This window comes from Mya arenaria, chromosome 15 (assembly GCF_026914265.1).
Source record: "Mya arenaria isolate MELC-2E11 chromosome 15, ASM2691426v1".
Taxonomy (NCBI): Eukaryota; Metazoa; Mollusca; class Bivalvia; order Myida; family Myidae; genus Mya; species Mya arenaria.
In genome coordinates, this window is record NC_069136.1 from 5,801,331 (window position 1) to 5,823,278 (window position 21,948).

The following is a 21,948-nucleotide window of genomic DNA, read 5'->3' on the forward strand; positions in this document are numbered from 1 at the left end:
TATTTAACGTCCTACTCTATTTGTAATAATTCCCTTGAAAATATAGGGATGGGCAAATTATATCAAAATCAATATCTTTTATTTGTAATATATAGTCACTGCCCAAAATACATATCAAGATTTTTTATAAAGCAATTACATGATATCAATTACAAATTGGTTAGCAGTTTTGTTGTTTAAGACTTTCTATATGTTGTCGCATAGGGTTGCCGTGTTTTCAAACCATTTTGTAAATAGTTCTTAAATTAAGGTACCCATAATACTATCAAAACGATTAAAATATAATATTTCTTCCGAACAGTGATATGGTTACCCATTTACACACAAAAGTAATTTTACACAACATATTAAACGTTTGTTTTAAAGACAGTATAGAACTTCAGGGGGTTCTTTCTGTATAGTCAAATATTAACTCAATCTGTGTGAGGTTTTATATAACATATATAATAATGTGTAACTACAGCACATAATTTGATGAAAGAAATTTTAACACTAATACTTGATTATTTCCTGCACGATGACCTACAAAATGCAAATGGCGGTCGAGTTTGATATGCTGCACACGTTTGACATCAATATCAATCGGTGTTCGGCAAATTCTGTGTCTGAAGAAATCAACCAGTTTATTGCGAAAACGTTTGTCTAGTGCGGTATACACAAATGGATTTATAATGTTGTTAATAAAGTAAACCCTGTTCGCAACTTTAAACCAAGAGTATGTCTGAACGTCTAAAACGCTGAAATCAGGGAATATAATCTCAACCACCATGCAAAGAGCATTTGTGGACACGTGAATGAGAGTCAATATAAACAATATCAATGTCTTATAAGGGAAACTTGTTGGTACACTGTTTTGGAAAATGCTCTTTATCCTGTCTCTTTGAGACACAAGAGCTTTCCGCAATGTGCCATATATTGCGTTTTCTATGGAAACGTTGGCAGCATGTGGACCTGTGTCTGTAGTAACATCATTCCAATTATTGACACCGGGAGCAGTGCAAGTGACATCTGTGTTACCTGTCTGATCTTTAGTTTCTGTTGCTAGTTGTACTTCGCTTTTAGTTTTCATAATCACTGGACTAGCAACGCTATTTTCATCGTGATGTTCATCTTCTTTTACCGAGTGCAGCTCAACTGGAATTGTTGCTACAATTTCATTTGTTCTCAACGCTAGTTTCACATTTTCATAGTTATGAGTTTTTCTCCGTCTGTGGGTTGCACGCCTCTGGTGTTTGTAGATATCTTTTATTATGATAACATATAGAACTATACAAACTACAGCTCCTCCGCCTAATACAAGTGCCGTTATCAGCTGTATATGGTTTCTAAGGGAAGGCCTTCGTAAAACTTCTTTAATGTACAAATGGACACAAAAACAACAGTATTTTCAAATTGACGTTGCGTTTCATTTATTCCACACAGGATTGGCCAAGGTGCCGCGATCACGGCTGACAAGGCGCCTATGGCAATACATAGTCGATGCGCTAAATGCGTCGTCATTTGATTTTTCAAGGCGATCACGAGAAGGAAAAGGGCGGCTGCAGAAGCTGACCAGTTTTGAAGGAAACACTTTATTTTACAGAACACTTCACTCCTGAAATCAAACTCTATCCACAACTTTACCATTTCGGTTGGAATCACAAACAAACAGGAGATAATGTCTACAACTGCCTGTCATAAAACAAATACTCTGTAATTATAACGTTTATACGTTTTACTTCCAAATATGATTAAGACTATAATGTTTGCGATGACGCCTATTGCTGCCATTAATCCTATAATAATAATCCAAGCTAAAGCAGAATCAGCATATACATTATCAATTGTTTTATTCGCCATCGTTAACTGTTTGATGAGTTGTTCGTATATACTGAAGCGTAATTAATGTAATGAATATCCTTTAGATGTTAATCTCTTGTTTTATCTCAGCCGCATGTACATGTATAGTAGACAATTGAAACTGATTTGATGATACAATATTTGATAATATGCACTTGTAACAAGGGGAACTAGGGTCGTTGCTCCTTGCCGGTGCAAATTCAATATCAAATATCAGATCATATCTGTTGACAATTTTATAACTGCTGAATTTAGAAAAATTTACACTTAATAATCAATTAATTTTTGAAAGAATGTTATATCGTAGTGCATGAATTTTAATGACTAAGCAACGAGATTTTTTCTTCTTGAAGTTAAAATTATAAGCATTTTCTTAATTATTAAATAATAATTTTCAATAATGTAAATGAATTATATCGCTTGAATAGGTATTAATATCGCATGTAAAGTGCATTTCAATTGCTCATGGTATTAATGAAAATCCCCACCTCAGTTAAACAAAATTAAGTAAAAACGTATTTTCCGCTGGAACACTTTTGTGCGATAATAATTGCGCATGGACATGCGATAATTCGTGGTTGTCATTGATATGCGCTCAGTGATTCGGATTATGTTACTAGTCAAATCGGTCTTTAAAAAGTTCTAAGGAGAGAGAAGCAGTATTTCAACAAGGGAGGTAATTACAATGTGGTGACCATTAAAAGTAATTCATTACGGGCATTTTATCTTTGTCCGTGGGCTATGACAATGCTTAGGTGTAAATTCCGCCTTTTGCTCCGCTCCTAGACCTTTTAATTGCCTTGAGAGAAAAAATATTTATCATTTAAATTGACTTTTTAATTCAACAAGTTAAAAACAAAGTGTGTTTGGCTTTTAACAATTCAAGTAATGCTAATTCTGATTGTATTGGTGTTCGTAAGTGTATAACTAGTTTTTTGGTAACAGAAGCTCTGAAGAAACTATTAACCTAATAAAAAATCCGACCAGCCTACCCTTTTTGGGGGATATGAATCACAAACAAACAAATACTCTTTTTTTCGCCCTTCGTGTTTCACTTTATGTTATTTTTTTCAATAATTGTATATCCCTGCACCTATTTGTTCTGTTTCCTAATAGCGAGAAATTCCAGACCCTTAAATAACAAACATTAAATAATCAACTTAAATCGATTAAGAATAATTTTAATTAAATATTTAAGCTTCAATAAAGGAAATTGCAAGAAACCTAGTGCTTTCAAGATTATTTTGCAATCTTAAGTAACCTTCAGTGTTACTTCTTCGACAAAGGCTCATATAAAACACAATTGAAAAGACAAAATTTGACCATTCATAGTGCTTTCTGTTTTTATATATATGAATAAAGACAGACAATGGTCACAAAGTTTATTCCGACAGTGTACATCGTCAACAACACATGTATTAATAATAATCAATGTCAACGTGTATGCATTGTGACAAACAATGTATTATTAATCAACAATTACGTAATTGTCGAGATACAGAGACAATTACGGTACAAATACCAGACAATTGAAGACAATATATGCCAGAACTCGCTCAATATCAATCAAACTCGGCCAATATAAACAAAAATCGGCTTATATAAGTTTCCTCCGATTTGATTGGCTACAAAACTCGCCATATATAGGATTTGAGAAATGGGCCATTTTCTTTGGCTGTCAAAACTCGCCTGATATGAGAAATATTCTGGATTTTTTTAAAGGTAGCCATTTTGTTTTCCGTTTTCCGAACGTTTTGAAAAAAATTGTGCTTCGTATAAACTTACATGGAATACTTGAACCTATTGAATGATAAAACCACTTTGTACGATTTATATTACAGTTGTATTCAACCCGTTGGTGGATTTTAAGACTATTTTGATTTTGTACACCGACAAAATGGACGACGAAGGTGTAGCATTTGACGTTTTGGCAAACGATTAACGAAATTAAGACGAAAAGACATGCTTCCTTACAATGTACGATGCTTTATTCATAAGTATGTGCAATTTCACTTTAAGGATGCATGTCAAAGTCAGCAAAGTTAAGTCTACAAAAGCAGACACCATGAATTAATAAGGGATAAATACGGCTTCAATGTGAAAATGGTAATAGTTAATTAATAAAATACTAGGCAAATGACTAGGCCAATATGAACTCACCTAATTAATAACATTATAGTACAAACGAGTAGATATACCAAAAAAATGCGTAACAACAAGTCGTGTTATTATTGAAATTTATTTAGAGGATACCATCTTTGCCAGCTTATTTACTTTGGGAGGATCTTTTACAAATAGACATACTTTAATAAGCTTTCTTCTATTATTTGATTGCAACAATTAAAACTATTTAAACACAAACGCTTTTTTGGAATATATGATGGACTCACACAGACAACTTGAAACTCATCTTCAATATCGTTTGAATTATAACATCTTTTGTTTCGTACAACACTATTTATAACATATCTACCGGTTTAAATATGAAGTCGGTGCAAAGTCGAAGTCTACAAAAGAAAATTCGTAAACTTTTGGGCAAAATTACTTTCATATTCAAGACTAGTCTTAAAATTCTATAAATATCGTATACTGTGCTCATTTCTCAAGAACCATACCATTCTTGCCAAAATGCATCGTGTATTCTACATCTGAAAACTCCTATAAATATATTAAAATCACTTTTCTGAATATCATCATTAACATAACTAAAATCAAAATCATTTAATACCATCCTTATTGTATACACCCAATGACGACAACCTTTATCACAATCATAATTAAACTTAGCTTGCATATATAATTATAATATTAACAGTTGTAGCAACGTTAAAGGCCTAGTTTAATCCTTCTATAAGCCCCCCCCCCCCCAAAAAAAAAAAAAAAAAAAAAAATCAAAAAAAAATCACAACTTCTGTGTATTGATCTTAATCTTATTGCATAATTGACTTATCAGATCTCTGATCTGAATAACCTGATGTGCAATTTCGAGGTTTTATTAAAGAAATGGACCCTAAATGGCCCATTGCAATTAGCAGGAGATGCACAGCAGGGGATTGTCATGCAAAACATTCCTTAAACTAGGCCTTTAAGACTTCATGACAATTTACACACATATCGTTGAATACAATGGGTATATACCTAATTTGCAATTAAACGTATTGAGCAAAAAGTATATTATGGATATAAATATATTTTGTAAAACCATGCTTTTGTGACAATACTGATACAAGAGTTAAAAAACGTATTGCAGTTTGCATTTGTGCATATACAAATAAAAACAAATTATACGCTGATGATTGACAATTTAAAAACAGTGAAAAATACAAAAATGCTATTAAAAATGCTTTTTCATTGTTTGAAACAATGGAATTACTTTTTTATAATTGACAAATCTCTATAAATCACCGGAAAGCATTACATAAACTAAAATAATGGTGATTGCAATCTACGCTGCCAAGCTTCCTTTACATATAGATATACACCTACACATGCATATCATCCTTCTGCTTTTCGGCATGCCTTTCGTGACATCCCAATAAACGAATCTCGTTTTGCCTGTAATAGTAAATCATAAGGATGTCAAATAAACAATGTATCGTTCAGAACAAAAACACGTTTTCTCTTTTATATATATATATATATATATATATATATATATATATATATATATATCGGGTAAGGTAACAGGGTAGCTTCGGTTAGTTGGAAGACATATTAACGATATAAAGCATATTACGGGTGCATTTAAGTCTGTTGTTTTTAATATTTTGCAAACGAAACTACTGTGAAAAGCCCAGTATCACAACATTCAACGATACAACCATGTTTATGGGTACTTGAAAAATGGCACAGAGACATCTAACGAGAGACATACAAGTTCACCATTCAACAACGATATATTACATAAAAGGTTATGCATAAAATGCATCTTTATTATTAAACATTAAATGTGTTACCGCGTATAATCGGCCTGCAAAACAGAAGTTCATAAACATCCAAAGTTCGCCCTAAAGCAGACCTACCATTAATACATTCTGTATAACCTTCGATCTGGTATGAGATAGTATACACTTGCTAGATTTGTACATCTCGTTCAGTTGGAAATACGTAGATCTATAGGATTCTAGGCAATCCTGACGTGCTGCCTGAAAATGTGGCACATATAGGTCAAGTTAAACATATGTGCTAGTAAGTGTAAAGCAAATAATAAATATTCATTTTTGACTTATAACAGTATAATGCAATTTTAGTCAATTGTCAATTTAAAGTTGTAATGTACCTCGAATTATGAGGATGCAGTTATTTTTATATTACTTCATCCAATAAGATTGGATTAAAAGAATCAATTGTGTAGCTATTTGCAACATCCGCTTCAGTGCTTTCAGTGCTTTGATTTCAAACTTCGACAAAACAGAAAATACACGTACTACTTGATTGTCGTTTTCTTTCTCCTCAGACTGTTCGTTCTTACTTCCATCAATAACGTCCAGATTGTCCTAGAATGGTTAATGGTTGCACGTGGCAATATACTCACATATACTGACAATAATTGAAAATGGTCATAAACGTATGTGTCATATCGTAGTGAAAGAACAGTGAATAGGTGTTTTGAAAACCGTTGAACACGTGACATCAGTACCAACTAAATAATTACACGTTTAAGTACTGAGATTTGTCTTAGGCGTTTATCCAAGAAAATCTTTGGTATTAATTTATTTATGGCCGATACCATACATTACTTATCAGTTTAATTGAAATACACTTTGGCATACTCTATATAAGAATGACAGCGATGAAAACCGCGTATATGTTCATGGTGGTTGAAAATTGTCAGAGAATCTTGTTGTTGTTTTTTGTAAATCCATGGTTGTGTGCTTTTACATATACTTATGTAAGCTATGTTTTCCCCACCCCAGATAAGTAGATCCAACTCTTTGCCTACGGGCAAAGATAAAAAGTACCCATATGGAACGTTTTTACTACGCACAAAAGAGTTCCAGCGAAACAATACATGTTTACAATGTTATGTTTTACTTAGATTGGACAAAAAGAATCTAACATGGCCGCTCTTATAGGTAGGTTATACCTATAGATAGGTTCATCCCTACTCCCCCGCAGAGTGTTCTGTTGAAACTCGGTAAACCCCGTTTCCGAAAAAAAACTACGTTCGGTTTTGTATTAACGTTTTTACACTCTCGGCCATGGAAAACACCAAAAATCCCTCATCAATACTGCGGCATGTGGTTTTGAATGGGCAACTTAAACACGTAGAATTGATTGCGACAACTGATCAGCAATAACATATTCTTAACATTCATACTATTATTTTCGTACTCCATCGAGTCTTATAATGCAATTTAAATGATCAAGTGTATGTCGGTAAATATTTGAAATAAATTGAATGGAATATTGTTTCATCGTATGCAGGATTAACTGTGTACATGTGTTCACCCTTTTCATTTAACTGTGATTTAATTGTGATGCTGTAATGGTAATGTTTTAGCACTATTATTATTATTATTATTATTATTATTATTATTAGTAGTAGTAGTAGTAGTAGTAGTAGTAGTAGTAGTAGTAGTAGTAGTAGTGTCATAATTATTATTATTATTATTATTATTATTATTATTATTATTATTATTATTATTATTATTATCATTAATTATTATTATTATTATTATTATTATTATTATTATTATTATTATTATTATTATAATTATTTTTTTTATTATTATCATTATTGTTATTATTATTATCATAATTATTATTATTATTATTATTATTATTATTATTATTATTATTATTATTATTATTATTACTATTATTATTATCATTATTATCATTATTATTATTATCATTATCATTACTATTATTATTATTATTATTATTATTATTATTATTATTATAATTATTATTATTATAATTATTATTATTAATGACATACATGAACTTCCGTCGTCCGGAACTGGTGCTCCAGACGCTGGAATACGTCATCAAAGAGAATTAGCTGCTCGAATTGATAGATCTCCGGCCGAAGTGAACCAGGGGGTAACAAGAACCAGTCTGGGTTGTCCGTCTGGTTCCCGGCAATCTCCTGCTTGCATTGCATACAGCAGGACAACAGTAGCGAATATCGGGGTTCCACTTCCGGACACTTGAAAGGTAATGAAGCGAAATGGTAGTAGCGTAATTAAGATAGTCCTACCATATTTAAGTAAAAGTTAGATTACGTGAGGTAACATTTCAATGATCAAGAATGGGGGGGGCTGGGCGTACGGAACGAGCCTTTCTTGATCATTACAATATTACTTTAGGTCATCGTACTGTTTTAGAATACTACCTCTTTGCAAAAACTGACACAGGGAGTGTGTATCGGATGAGTGGCAGTAGGCGGACCTTAAAACACACGCGAAAGTAGAAATTCTTAAAGATTAAGTCAAGTACTTAATGATTTTTTATCCGTATTTCATTGGCTGAAAATGTAGGTTGTATTCTTAGATAGATAGGCGTCTTATAAACCCGTTCACCTTCAAGTTACAGATTGATTCTCGGTTGTCTATATGAGTTGTATCATTTGAAAAAGGATTTTGGGTGCAGATTAAGATGATGCCAAAAAAAACGTTCTAAATTAAATTCTGCATCACTGTGTAGGGTACACATGTTATGCACGCTAGCACTATCCTTTCTGTTATAGTTAGATGACATGAAGTAAATTCTTAATGAATACTAATGGTCGGAGTGAGTGTAGCAGTACTTAGCGTGGCGGTAGGCGGACCTTTAAACACGAAAGGTGAGATTCTTAATGAATTAACCCAGTACAAAATGGTTGCCTATCTGCAATTTGATCTGTACTCAATATTGATCTTATCCTTATCCTTAGACATGCCTCAGTTATTCCATTTTGCCTATTGGTCCACTTAAAATACACGCCATTCAAATCACCAAATTTCAAATCTTTGATTTAAATTTAATCTTAGCTGCTTTTGAATTCAGCCCCTGGATAATTCAGCAAGCCTATATTACTGTTCAGCATGTTCTTTTATGCTTGGGTTTATGTTATCACTCAGTCGTACAGTAAATCGCGCTATTTCGTAATCGTTGGGACATTGGGAAATACTTCGAGATTACGGACATAACCGAAATACAAAAAGTGTATAATTAAACCAGCATAGTACGATATAAACAGAAGTTTAAGGTAACCGATTTCGACAAAGCTAGTTTCGACTTTATATAAATTTGGTTTGACCTCACTGAAATCGTAGACATTTTAAGCATGGCCTAATTGGGAACATACGTACTCCCTCGAGTCTGATAATGGCCAGTCTTGGCCGATCTGGCTTGTCGTCCGGGAAATATAACAGCAACTCTGAAAAATATTACTAAAAAATATAAAATAGTTATAAACGGAATAGAATAATTAATTTATCAAGTAATGTTTTACATTTTAGGAATCACTACATTGAAACAGAGGAATTCAGGAACCGATCGAAAAACGTTTAGTCTGTCATAGGCGTATTGTTTGGGTATAAAGGTTTATATAATGTGTTAGCGTTTCGATAATTATTATTGTGAACAAATGTTGATCAAATATTTCTTCGTGGGATGTTTTTCCATTCCTTAGCACACTAAAACAGGTAGCAAGCGCTTTATGTTTAAAGATGCACTCTTACTCCCAAGTAAAATTTACCAATATAAATACAAATGTTAAAATAAACCAAGAAGGATGGATAAATGTCGAAAATAATGGTTCTTATGAAGGAAACCGAGTTTAATTGGAAAGAAAGGTGCAGAATACACTACACGGTATTTCTTCCTTAAAAGACAATAGTAAATCACAGTAAATCTTTTATTATTCACCAATCATTTAATATTTTTGCGTGTTCAATAAAAACACGGGTACAGTTTTGTTATCAGTGAATAAAAGTTACCATAAATGCATTATTTACTAAATAGTTCAAGGATTAGCACTCAAAATGTATGTTTGTTGTACATGTGTATGTATTGATTTTGAATAAGAGTGTCATCTTAAGTTTTGCAACAATATATCTGATTTTTTTACCTTCCCCACCCTCTTGTATGTTAACGAATATTCTGATGGAATTTGACCCACACAATTTGAACTTTACATCACTTTTTACCCAAATTATTTTCGTATCATTTAAAAGGGTTTTGTGTGAAGAAATTGAAAATGACCGAAAATATTATAACAAAAAAACAACAACAGATTTGTGCTTTCAGCACAATAGGTATAGTCTTTTAACGTCCAAATTCAGCTGAAATAAAGATAAATAGTGCATTTGTAACCACGGTATTTTCTTCCGTTACACTTCATACATACCGCGGGACAATACAAAATCTCGTTTTAATGAATATGCATGAGGCAAGGGAGACAACGTTCTTCTAATGAACTCGCAACTTACAATTAAATATTTTTTCCATAACCGTGTAGTGTCATTAGCCTCGATTGCCTTGTGGTCTGGACTGCTGACAATGCTTGTTGTACTGATGAGGCGGACGTTTCAATTCCGGCAATTACCAGAATATTTTTATACGGGAAAACATCTGGTACCTTGTGGGACCAATGAAACTGCCTCATTTATTATTTATGATTACGAGATTTCCTATCCAATTTTCCCATGGTACACAACGAAGCATAACGTAGTAATTTAATGGGGTATCCGACGATGCTGTTTTCGCGGAAGCACGAGAACCACGGGTTGGTCGAAGAAATTGAAAATGTTTTTAAATAAGATTGTTTTCCGAAAGGTGCTACATTTTTTTCCATTTTGAATACTTGGAGAAAACCCTTATAAGTATAAAAACGGAGGAAATTCTGAGAGAACATATCGGTTCATTGATGATTGATTTTCAGCAATACATTAACTAATGGGAAACTGAGTCTTGTTATTGTTATTGTTGTTAATGAATCATGACATGGATGCTATTAATATAAAATGGAACTTGGCTCACATAGCCAAAGCAGGTCATGATTTATTTTCAATATTAAATTTTACTAGGAACTAACGATGGATATGTTGATATTGACCTTATCGGAAATATCTAGGTTCATATTCGCTTTAAGCAATGAGCGTCATTACGTAGGTTTTTATTTTATTTTTGTTTTTATCAGCGTTTTCCGGCTCGGAAAATGAGGTTGCTAGAACGATGATACACAGTCGAACCTCGTTGGTTCGAACTCCCAGGGACCGGCGAAAATACCTCGAGCCTCGAAAGATTTGAGCCAAGCAGGAATGCTTTCCTTCAGTTTAAAGAAATCGGTCATTTACATCCAGTTCGAGGCAACAAGGAATTCGAGCCAAACGCGTTCGAGCCAACGGGGTTCGACTGTATGTGTATAAAGTGTTTGTGAGCTCGTGTACCAAGTTTCATGTTTTGAAATTTGGTAGTAATATCCGGCAGCAATCGGAACATCTCGGTTGTCTCCGCCATTAGTAAAAGTAGTTCGTATAATTGATAATGATTATGTTAATTAATTGTAGTGTATTTTTAATGTCTTAGTTCAAGTTAATTCCCAGTAAATGTATTATTGCATAAATCATGTATATTCATGTCAAGTCAATAGGCTTAACTGTTAAATTGAAATTACTACGCGATCTACTGACAGCGTAGTTAAATGTTAAGAATTCTGACATTGTAAACCGTAGATATACATCCGAAGTTAAATGGTCGAATTGCTCCGATTGTTCCGGCAAGTTGTTTTTTTGCGCGCAGCCTTTAACGACATGAACACCAAAGGTATGCTAAATGTCATTTTCCACTAAAACGAGCGAGTCGAACAAGCAGTAAGATTCACCTTTAACCTAGCAGTGTTTACAGAGGGCCAATCCACATACACGGCAATTATGTTTCCTCTTACTCCCGAGTCTCTTTCCGCAGCCACGACATTCTGTGACCCCACTGTCCAGCTGTAGAAAACAAGTTGGAAGATTTTACTATTTCAAATACTTAACTATTAAGTCCAATTGATACCATTGTCTCAAACCCTGTTTAAATGATCGTCCGTTGTACGTGTGAGAGAGCGGGGTGTGTGTATGGTTCGAACTGAATGTAATAATTATGTATTATTTTGTGCTTTTAACGTGCTATTTTTCAAATTTATATGGAGAAGAAAGGACAAACATCAGCCTTATACATTTTACACAAACATGGCTGGAGTATACGTGGTGCGTAGGCGTCTGATATTTAATGAATGCTCAACATCATGCGTAATATGTCATCCCAAGAGAATATTCCCGTGCTCCAGGTAAGTTCATTAATTCACTAGGCAATAGCTTTCACTATCATACAATCTGTATGTAATGTTATGAAAGAAATATTTGATGCATACGATAAATCATACATGCACCATGAATAGTGTTACATTGCATATTAATTAAATATTTAAAACCTTACTGGTTTTAATAGCTACCACCTCAAACGTTCGCTAGTGTATCGTTACATATTTACATAATGTCACTTTATATTTACATTTTGCACACGTAGTGTTAAACAAACGATACATCAGTGAGGTTAACTTGTTAACAAATCACATTCTTTTCTTTCTCTTACATTATATTTAAGTGACACACCTACTTAACTATGGCTATGGAAGCGTATATCGTATACACGGAATATACGATAATCTAGTTTTATCAGGTCGTTTTACGTGGTCTTGACGGATCATGCAATATTTTACCAAAAAATTGCCGATTTTTTTTCAGTTACAAACAGAACAGTTTATGTTGAATTTATTCTGTCCATTTCTTAAATAAAAATAGGAAAACGTGAAGTTCATTATAAATTAAGTCTACATAACGCAATTAACCTTATGTGTCGACAAACAGAGGCAACATATCGAGTAAATAAGAGGATGAAATCAATTTTATAAAATGTATTATATCTCTACAAGTCGACATAAAAAAATCGACAAGACCGCATGATCACTTCATCAGTATGTGCGATATACGCTTCCATACTTTACATTTTCGATACAAATTTACGTCAAATTCTTTCTCAACACGAACAAATTCCATATAATTGTTGGATTGTGTGAACACCCAACTCCTAAAGGCTTTAAATGTGGGTTTCGGTGTCTTTCCCAAAGTAAGTTTGGCTTATATAAGTTTGATATATTTTTTAATATTCTATGCATATTATTTTCTCAAACAATGAAATAAAGATATATTTCGGGGGGGGGGGGGGGACTCGGGGCTTGACCTTCTTCGAAATTTCAGATTCTACCCATTATTCTGCTGTTGTTGCTTTACTGTGTTTCGCGTCTCACGTTGACAAAACATGCTACGTCTAGTTGACATTTTTAACCTAACTGTGTAAACATCACACAGCGTGATATATATAATAAAGCCGAAGTTCCATGCATTTTTTTTTCGCCACACCTTCGCAAAAACATCCTCGTTCGTCTATGCCAAATTTAATAAAGCATATAACAAGACCAGGCAAAATTAATGTTATGACTCCACATGGCATGTTACAAGACCAGGCAAAAATAATGTTAAAACTCAACATGGCATGTAACTTGACCAGGCATAACTAATGTTAAGACTCAACATGGCATGTTACAAGACCAGACAAAATGAATGTAGTACTCAACATGGCATGTAACATGACCAGTCAAAATTAATGTTAAGACTCAATATGGCATGTAACATGACCAGTCAAAATTAATGTTAAGACTCAACATGGCATGTAACATGACCAGTCAAATTTAATGCTAAGACTCAACATGGGATGTAACATGACCAGACAAAATGAATGTAATAATCAACATGGCATGTAACATGACCAGGCAAAATTAATGTTAAGACTCAACGTGGCATGTAACTTGACCAGACAAAATGAATGTAATACTCAACATGGCATGTAACATGACCAGGCAAAATGAATGCTTAGACTCATCATGGCATGTAACATGACCATGCATAAATAATGTTAAGACTCAACACGGCATGTAACTTGACTAGACAAAATGAATGTAATACTCAACATGGCATGTAACCTGTCCAGGCAAAATTATTGTTAAGACTCAACATGGCATGTTACATGACCATGAAAAACGTAATGTTAAGACTCAACATGGCATGTAACATGACCAGGCAAAATTATTGTCAAGACTCAACATGGCATGTAACATGACCAGGCAAAATTATTGTTAAGACTCAACATGGCATATAACTTGACCAGACAAAATGAATGTAATACTCAACATGGCATGTAACCTGTCCAGGTAAAAATTATTGTTAAGACTAAACATGGCATGTAACATGACCAGGTAAACATTGTTGTTAAGACTCAACATGGCATATAACTTGACCAGACAAAATGAATGTAATACTCAACATGGCATGTAACCTGAGCAGGCAAAATTATTGTTAAGACTCAACATGGCATATAACTTGACCAGACAAAATGAATGTAATACTCAACATGGCATGTAACCTGTCCAGGCAAAATTATTGTTAAGACTCAACATGGCATGTAACATGACCAGGCAAATTTATTGTTAAGACTCGACATGGCATATAACATGACCAGGCAAAATGAATGCTTAGACTCAACATGGCATGTAACATGACCATGCATAAATAATGTTAAGACTCAACACGGCATGTAACTTGACCAGACAAAATGAATGTAATACTCAACATGGCATGTAACATGACCAGGCAAAATGAATGCTTAGCCTCAACATGGCATGTAATATGACCAGGTAAAAATTATTGTTAAGACTCAACATGGCATGTAACATGACCATGAAAAACGTAATGTTAAGACTCAACATGGCATGTAACATGACCAGGTAAACATTGTTGTTAAGACTCAACATGGCATATAACTTGACCAGACAAAATGAATGTAATACTCAACATGGCATGTAACCTGAGCAGGCAAAATTATTGTTAAGACTCAACATGGCATATAACTTGACCAGGCAAATTTATTGTTAAGACTCGACATGGCATATAACATGACCAGATAAAACTTAATGTTAGGACTCGACATGGCATGTAACATGACTGGACAACCATTAATGTCAACACTAAAATTACATGTAACTTTTAAAGGCAATATTAATGTTAACTTCAATATGGCATGTAACATTACCAGGAAATATTAATGTCAAGACTCGATATGACTATATATCATGACAAGGCAATATTAATATTAACCCTCAATATGTCATATAACACAACCAAGCATCAGTAATGTTAATATTCAACATGGCATGTAACATGACCAGACAAATTAATTGTTAAGACTCAACATGGCATATAACATGACCAGGTAAAACTTAATGTTAAGGTTCACTTTGACATGTGACATGACCAGGCAAAACTAATGTTAAGACTCGACATGGCATGTAACATGACCAGGTAAAACTTAATGTTAAGACTCACTTTGACATGTGACATGACCAGGCAAAACTAATGTTAAGACTCGATATGGCATGTAACATGACTAGGTAAAACTTAATGTTAAGACTCACTTTGACATGTGACATGACCAGGCAAAACTAATGTTAAGACTCAACATGGCATGTAACATGACCAGGTAAAACCTAATGTTAAGACTCACTTTGACATGTGACATGACCAGGCAAAACTAATGTTAAGACTCACTTTGACATGTGACATGACCAGGCAAAACTAATGTTAAGACTCGATATGGCATGTAACATGACCATGTAAAACTTAATGTTAAGACTCACTTTGACATGTGACATGACCAGGCAAAACTAATGATAAGACTCAACATGGCATATAACATGACCAGGTAAAACTTAATGTTAAGATTCACTTTGACATGTGACATGACCAGGCAAAACTAATGTTAAGACTCAACATGGCATATAACATGACCAGGTAAAACTTAATGTTAAGATTCACTTTGACATGTGACATGACCAGGCAAAACTAATGTTAAGACTCAACATGGCATATAACATGACCAGGTAAAACTTAATGTTAAGATTCACTTTGACATGTAACATGACCATGTAAAACTTAATGTTAAGACTCACTTTGACATGTGACATGACCAGGCAAAACTAATGTTAAGACTCAACATGGCATATAACATGACCAGGTAAAACTTAATGTTAAGACTCACTTTGACATGTGACATGACCAGGCAAAACTAATGTTAAGACTCGACATGGCATATAACATGACCAGGTAAAACTTAATGTTAAGATTCACTTTGACATGTGACATGACCAGGCAAAACTAATGTTAAGACTCGATATGGCATGTAACATGACTAGACAACATTAAAGATAACACTGAATACTGCATGTAACATTACCAGGCAATATTTATGTAAACGCTCAATATGGCATATACCACGATCAGGCAATATTAAGACGGCATGCGGTTATTGTCTTATATTTAATCCTACTTCCTATTGCCTTTGCATATGGCATTATACCAACAATAAAGTTAGGTATAACATTCCTGACTGTTAGATAAATCCTGCCAGACTTTTGAATATTGCCTGCCAGAATGTAAAACTATTGCCTGCCAGAATGCTACATAATGCCTCCCTTAATGTTAAAAATAATCTGCCAGAATCTTGAATACCAGAATATTGTCTGCCAGAAAGTTACATAATTCCTCCCTCAATGTCAAATATATCACCTGCCAGAATGTTGACTTTTGCCAGCTTGGGACTGAAAGGATCTTCCGGAGTTCCGTGAGCGCCATCATTGTGTCAGAGGTCCCCACCGCCTTACTAAAGCCGTCTATGAGCCGTTGGCACTCCTTGTATATGTCCACTGTCAGTCTGAAGAAATACATGTTTATTATGTATGTATATTTCATATAGGATAATTGTAAGTAAGGTTATGGAATAGTAACCGTAGTAAGTAGAGAATGATACTATCACATTTAACTTACTTCGAACCCCGTTGGCTCGAACTTCTAGGGACCGGCGAAAATAACTCGAGCCTTGGATGCTTCGAGCCAAGCGGGAATTCTTACCTTTAGTATTTAGAAATGGGTCCTTAACACCAAGTTCGAGCCAACGAGGAATTCGAGCCAACAAAAGTCGAAAAGTCGATATATATCTGTTCACGTTATCAATTGTAACATATACGGTATATTTTTGCTGCTGTTTTAAATTGAATTCAAACCACTATTAAGTAGGAAATGTACGATGAACATCTACCCAAGAACGTCTTCTAAAATAAGACACATTAAGAGTTTACGCAAATACATGAATATCATATTAAGCGTGCTTAAATGTCCCGTTGCAAATAATTAAGCTTTAGTATAGTTAAGTAAGTGATAAAGTCATAACCCCGCCACCATACTTACTGGTCCCTCCAAAATCTCCGAATAGTAGCACACTTTTCCTTTTGAAGAACAAGATCACAGGTTAGCTGACGCTGTTCCTCTCTGTCCTTTCCCCTATACTCGAGAAAGTAGTCCGTTACTGACCGCGTTACACCTAGTAGGCAGACAGACCGCTCCTCGTAGCACGACATGCACACCTGGGTTATGGTATAATAATAGTATGGTGGCGTGTAACCTTTGAATGAAGGCAATGTTCGGCACCGATGGAGTATATTAGAGATAGGTCAGCATATTGTATAATTCAATTGCTAGAACCAAACACGAAAGTGAACGGGGAAATAGTTTAAACAAAACTTTGGGAAATCGTCGATCAATCAAAATATACAAGATTACCCTAAAATTGCCTTTCCTTCCTAAACAGAACAAAGTAAAGCACTCGGGGTAAGCCATTTACCTTTGCAAGAACTCCAAACGGGTCAAATTGGGCCATCACATTCAGGCGGCGAAAATACTGGAGACATGGTCGACAGAACACATCCCCACATCTGGGTAAGTAAAAAAGTAAGTATGAGGAAATACTTTTTTATTTTCATTGATGATGGTGATGATGATGATGATGATGATGATGATGATGATGTTGCTGCTGCTGCTGTTGATGCTGCTGCTGTAACTATTGTTGCTGCTGTGATGATGATGATTATGACAATGTTGCTGCTGCTGTTGCTGCTGCTGCTGCTGCTTCTGCTGCTGCTGCTGCTGCTGATGATGATGATGATGATAATGATGATGATGATGATGATGAGGATGATGATGATGATGATGATGATGATGATGATGATGATGATGATGATGATGATGATGATGATGATGATGATGATGCTGTTGAAGCTGCTGTTGTTGATGCTGCTGCTGTTGATGCTGCTGCTGCTGCTTCTGCTGCTGCTGTTCATGCTGCTGCTGCTGATGTTCATGCTGCTGCTGCTGCTGCTGCTGCTGCTGCTAATGCTAATGCTGTGGTGAATTGGAGGAGGAAGAGGATAATGAGAATAATGAGGAAAGTGGGAAGAAAAAAATGCGCAGTCGTGATGCAACCACCATTTATCTTACCTCGTACAGTGATGAGGACGCCGGAAACTTGGAAACCCAAACACGATTCCACAGGCCTTGTTCTGACAACAGGTTCTAGTGGCCACGTCCACATAGTGACTTCGAGTTATCGCCGCATGGTATTCTGGAGATAAAACATATGGACTGTTAGACGAATAACCGGTTGCTAGAAAATCCTTTTTTGGATGACATACGACTAGTTCTGACAGTAGGATATGGTTGCTGTGTCCATGTAATGGATGTGTGTTATAGTCACGTTTCGGGGTCAACACGATTCAAATACAGCGCTTCTTTCATTTATCAAACTTGTTGAAATATTTTGACACATTTTTTTATGCTGAGGAAATCCGAGTACTTTATAAACGCCTTTCTCTCAATACATATGCAAAGAGGTCAAATTACCTTCCTTCATACTGCATTGTGCATGGCAAAAATCCGCAATATCAAACCAAGCGTAAGTGAATTTTAGATTGCCAAAAGATACTATAAACTTCATGTATAACAAAATGCTAGTGTTATACCGATGAACGACATCTGAAACGTTGTAAAGACAAACTCCGGGCTTGACTCGGTAGATGAAGACCCACCAGTAGATATAGACCCACCAGTAGATGAAGACCCACCAGTAGATATAGACCCACCAATAGATGAAGACCCACCAGTAGATATAGACCCACCAGTAGATGAAGACCCATCAGGAGATGAAGACCCACCAGTAGATGAAGACCCACCAGTAGATGAAGACCCTCCAGTAGATGAAGACCCACCAGGAGATGAAAACCCACCAGGAGATGAAGACCCACCAGTAGATGAAAATCCACCAGGAGATGAAGACCCACCAGTAGATGAAGACCCACCAGGAGATGAAGACCCACCGGTAGATGAAGACCCACCAGGAGATGAAGACCCACCAGTAGATGAAGACTCACCTGGAGATGAAGACCCACCTGGAGATAAAGACCCACCAGTAGATGAAGACCCACCAGTAGATGAAGACCTTCCAGTAGATGAAGACCTTCCAGGAGATGAAGACCCACCAGGAGATGAAGACTCACCTGGAGATGTAACCCATCAGTAGATGAAGACCCACCAGTAGATGAAGACCCAACAGGAGTTGAAACCCACCTGGAAATGAATACCCACCAGTAGATGAAGACCCACCAGTAGATGAAGACCCACTAGGAGACGAAGACCACCTGGACATAAAGACCCACCAGGGGATAAAGACCCACCAGTAGATAAAGACCCACTAGGAGGTGAAGACCAACCAGGAGATAAAGACCCACCAGTAGATGAAGACCCATCAGGAGATGAAGACCCAACAGGAGATGAAGACCCACCAGTAGAAGAAGACCCACCAGGAGATGAAGACCCACCAGTAGATGAAGACCCACCTGGAGATGAAGACCCACCTGGAGATAAAGACCCACCAGTAGATGAAGACCCACCAGTAGATGAAGACCTTCCAGTAGATGAAGACCTTCCAGGAGATCAAGACCCACCAGGAGATGAAGACTCACCTGGAGATGTAACCCATCAGTAGATGAAGACCCACCAGTAGATGAAGACCCAACAGGAGTTGAAACCCACCTGGAAATGAATACCCACCAGTAGATGAAGACCCACCAGTAGATGAAGACCCACTAGGAGACGAAGACCACCTGGACATAAAGACCCACCAGGGGATAAAGACCCACCAGTAGATAAAGACCCACTAGGAGGTGAAGACCAACCAGGAGATAAAGACCCACCAGTAGATGAAGACCCATCAGGAGATGAAGACCCAACAGGAGATGAAGACCCACCAGTAGAAGAAGACCCACCAGAAGATGAAAAACCCCAGACCAAATGTGCATCACTTTAGTTCAGCTCTTAAAGTTGCACTTAGTTTTCCACCAGAATGGCACGGATCCCCGAGGTGGATACATGAGTACAAGTGCAATCAGGGGGATTTGGGGATGTGGCCACCCCTAAACTCGACCCAGTTTACTTTTTATCAAATGCATCATTTGATTAAAAGTAAACTGGGTCGAGTTTAGGGGCGGCCCAGGGCATGAGCCAGAACACTAAACACGAGGCATGAGCCTAAACACTAAACATGAGGCATGAGCCAGAACACTAAATATGAGGCATGAGCCAGAACACTAACCATGAGGCATGAGCCTGAACACTAAACATGAGGCATGAGCCTAAACAATAAACATAAGGCATGGGCGTGAACACTAAAATGAGGCATGAGCTAGAATTCTTAACATGAGGCATGGGCGTGAACACTAAACATGAGGCATGTACTAGACCACTAAACATGAGGCATGAGCCAGAACACTAAACATGAGGCATGAGCCAGAACACTAAACATGAGACATGAGCTAGAACACTAAACATGAGGCATCAGCCTGAACACTAAACATGAGACATGAGCTAGAACTCTCAACATAAGACATGAGCTAAAATACTAAACATCAGGCATGAGCTAGAACACTTAACATGAGGCACGAGCCAGAACACTAAACATGATCCATGAGTCTGAACACTAAACATGAGAAATGAGCTAGAACACTAAACACGAGGCATGATCTAGAACACTTAACATGAGGCAGGAGCTAGAACACTAAACACGAGGCATGATCTAGAACACTAAACATGAGGCATGAGCAAGTACATTAAACACGAGGCATGAGCTAAAACACTAAACACGAGACATGATCTAGAACACTTAACATGAGGCAGGAGCTAGAACACTTAACATGGGGCATGAGCTAGAACACTAAACATTAGGCATGAGCTAGAACACTAAACATTAGGCATGAGCTAGAACACTTAACATGAGGCATGAGCTGGAACACTAGACATGAGGCAGGAGCTAGAACACTTAACATGGGGCATGAGCTAGAACACTAAACATGAGACATGAGCTTGAATACTAAACGTGAGGCATGCATGTATTGACTCGTCTTGTTTGTATTCAATATTATTGGTAAAATATTGCTTATGTTAGAATAGTAGGAAGAATTTTATTTTTACACGTTTTCAAAAGAGAGAGAGAGAGATCTTACCTTTAAAACTGATGTCAAGTTCAATCTCTGACTGAATATCGCTCTTGTCACCTTCCATAGCTTCTGCGTAAATTCAAAGTTTTATCACAACTTTACACATCCTTCGCTTTAATATATAAAACATTTCTTTTTACATCCTTTTGAAGGGGAATTGCAGTTATTCAGTTATTCCCTCTGCTTATTCATCCCAATCAGTTAAATATCGTGCAACCTTCAGGCATAATTACAATGTATTTGTAACATACAGACATGTGAATCACTTAATTTTACATTTTGTTTGGTGTGCATGGTTGACCGAGTTAAACCACGAAATAGGAAAAAGGTTCAAATTCGAATCTTTTTTTATTAATTAAAATAGTGTAATCACTTTTGTACTTCAAGAATGAGATAATTTATCAAATTGTTCATCATTGTTTAATGTGTTTTTATTACCAGTATTATAAACCATCACAAACAGATATAAAAGACGGAGTGTGACTTTTGTGGGTATCTGAAACCTATGAACTATGATCTAACTATTTTATTCATGGACTTTAGATAAATATTCAGCGTCGAACTCTACTCTAGAACCACAATACTTCCAGGTAAAGTGTCAATTTGAGCTTGAAATTTAAGCCAATTCATCGTCTTGCGAT

At 35.8% G+C, this 21,948-nt stretch overlaps 1 protein-coding gene across 2 annotated transcripts; it reads right to left on the minus strand.

The window, feature by feature from the left end:
- Positions 1-3,219: 3,219 nt before the first annotated feature.
- Positions 3,220-21,548, minus strand: LOC128219254 (uncharacterized). 2 transcript variants are annotated; one of them, XM_052927067.1, is made up of 11 exons: positions 21,314-21,548; positions 18,258-18,381; positions 17,605-17,695; positions 17,172-17,347; positions 16,494-16,638; positions 11,654-11,765; positions 9,138-9,205; positions 7,784-7,993; positions 6,270-6,335; positions 5,862-5,984; positions 3,220-5,394 (listed from the first exon to the last, which is right to left on the minus strand). In XM_052927067.1, the coding sequence occupies exons 1-6, from the start codon at positions 21,369-21,371 to the stop codon at positions 11,661-11,663; spliced, it is 699 nt and encodes a 232-aa protein (XP_052783027.1). In that variant the 5' UTR covers positions 21,372-21,548; the 3' UTR covers positions 3,220-5,394; positions 5,862-5,984; positions 6,270-6,335; positions 7,784-7,993; positions 9,138-9,205; positions 11,654-11,660. The 2 variants fall into 2 exon arrangements, with proteins under 2 accessions (XP_052783027.1, XP_052783026.1); XM_052927066.1 differs by having other exon boundaries at positions 6,267-6,335.
- Between the last annotated feature and the right edge of the window lie 400 nt (positions 21,549-21,948).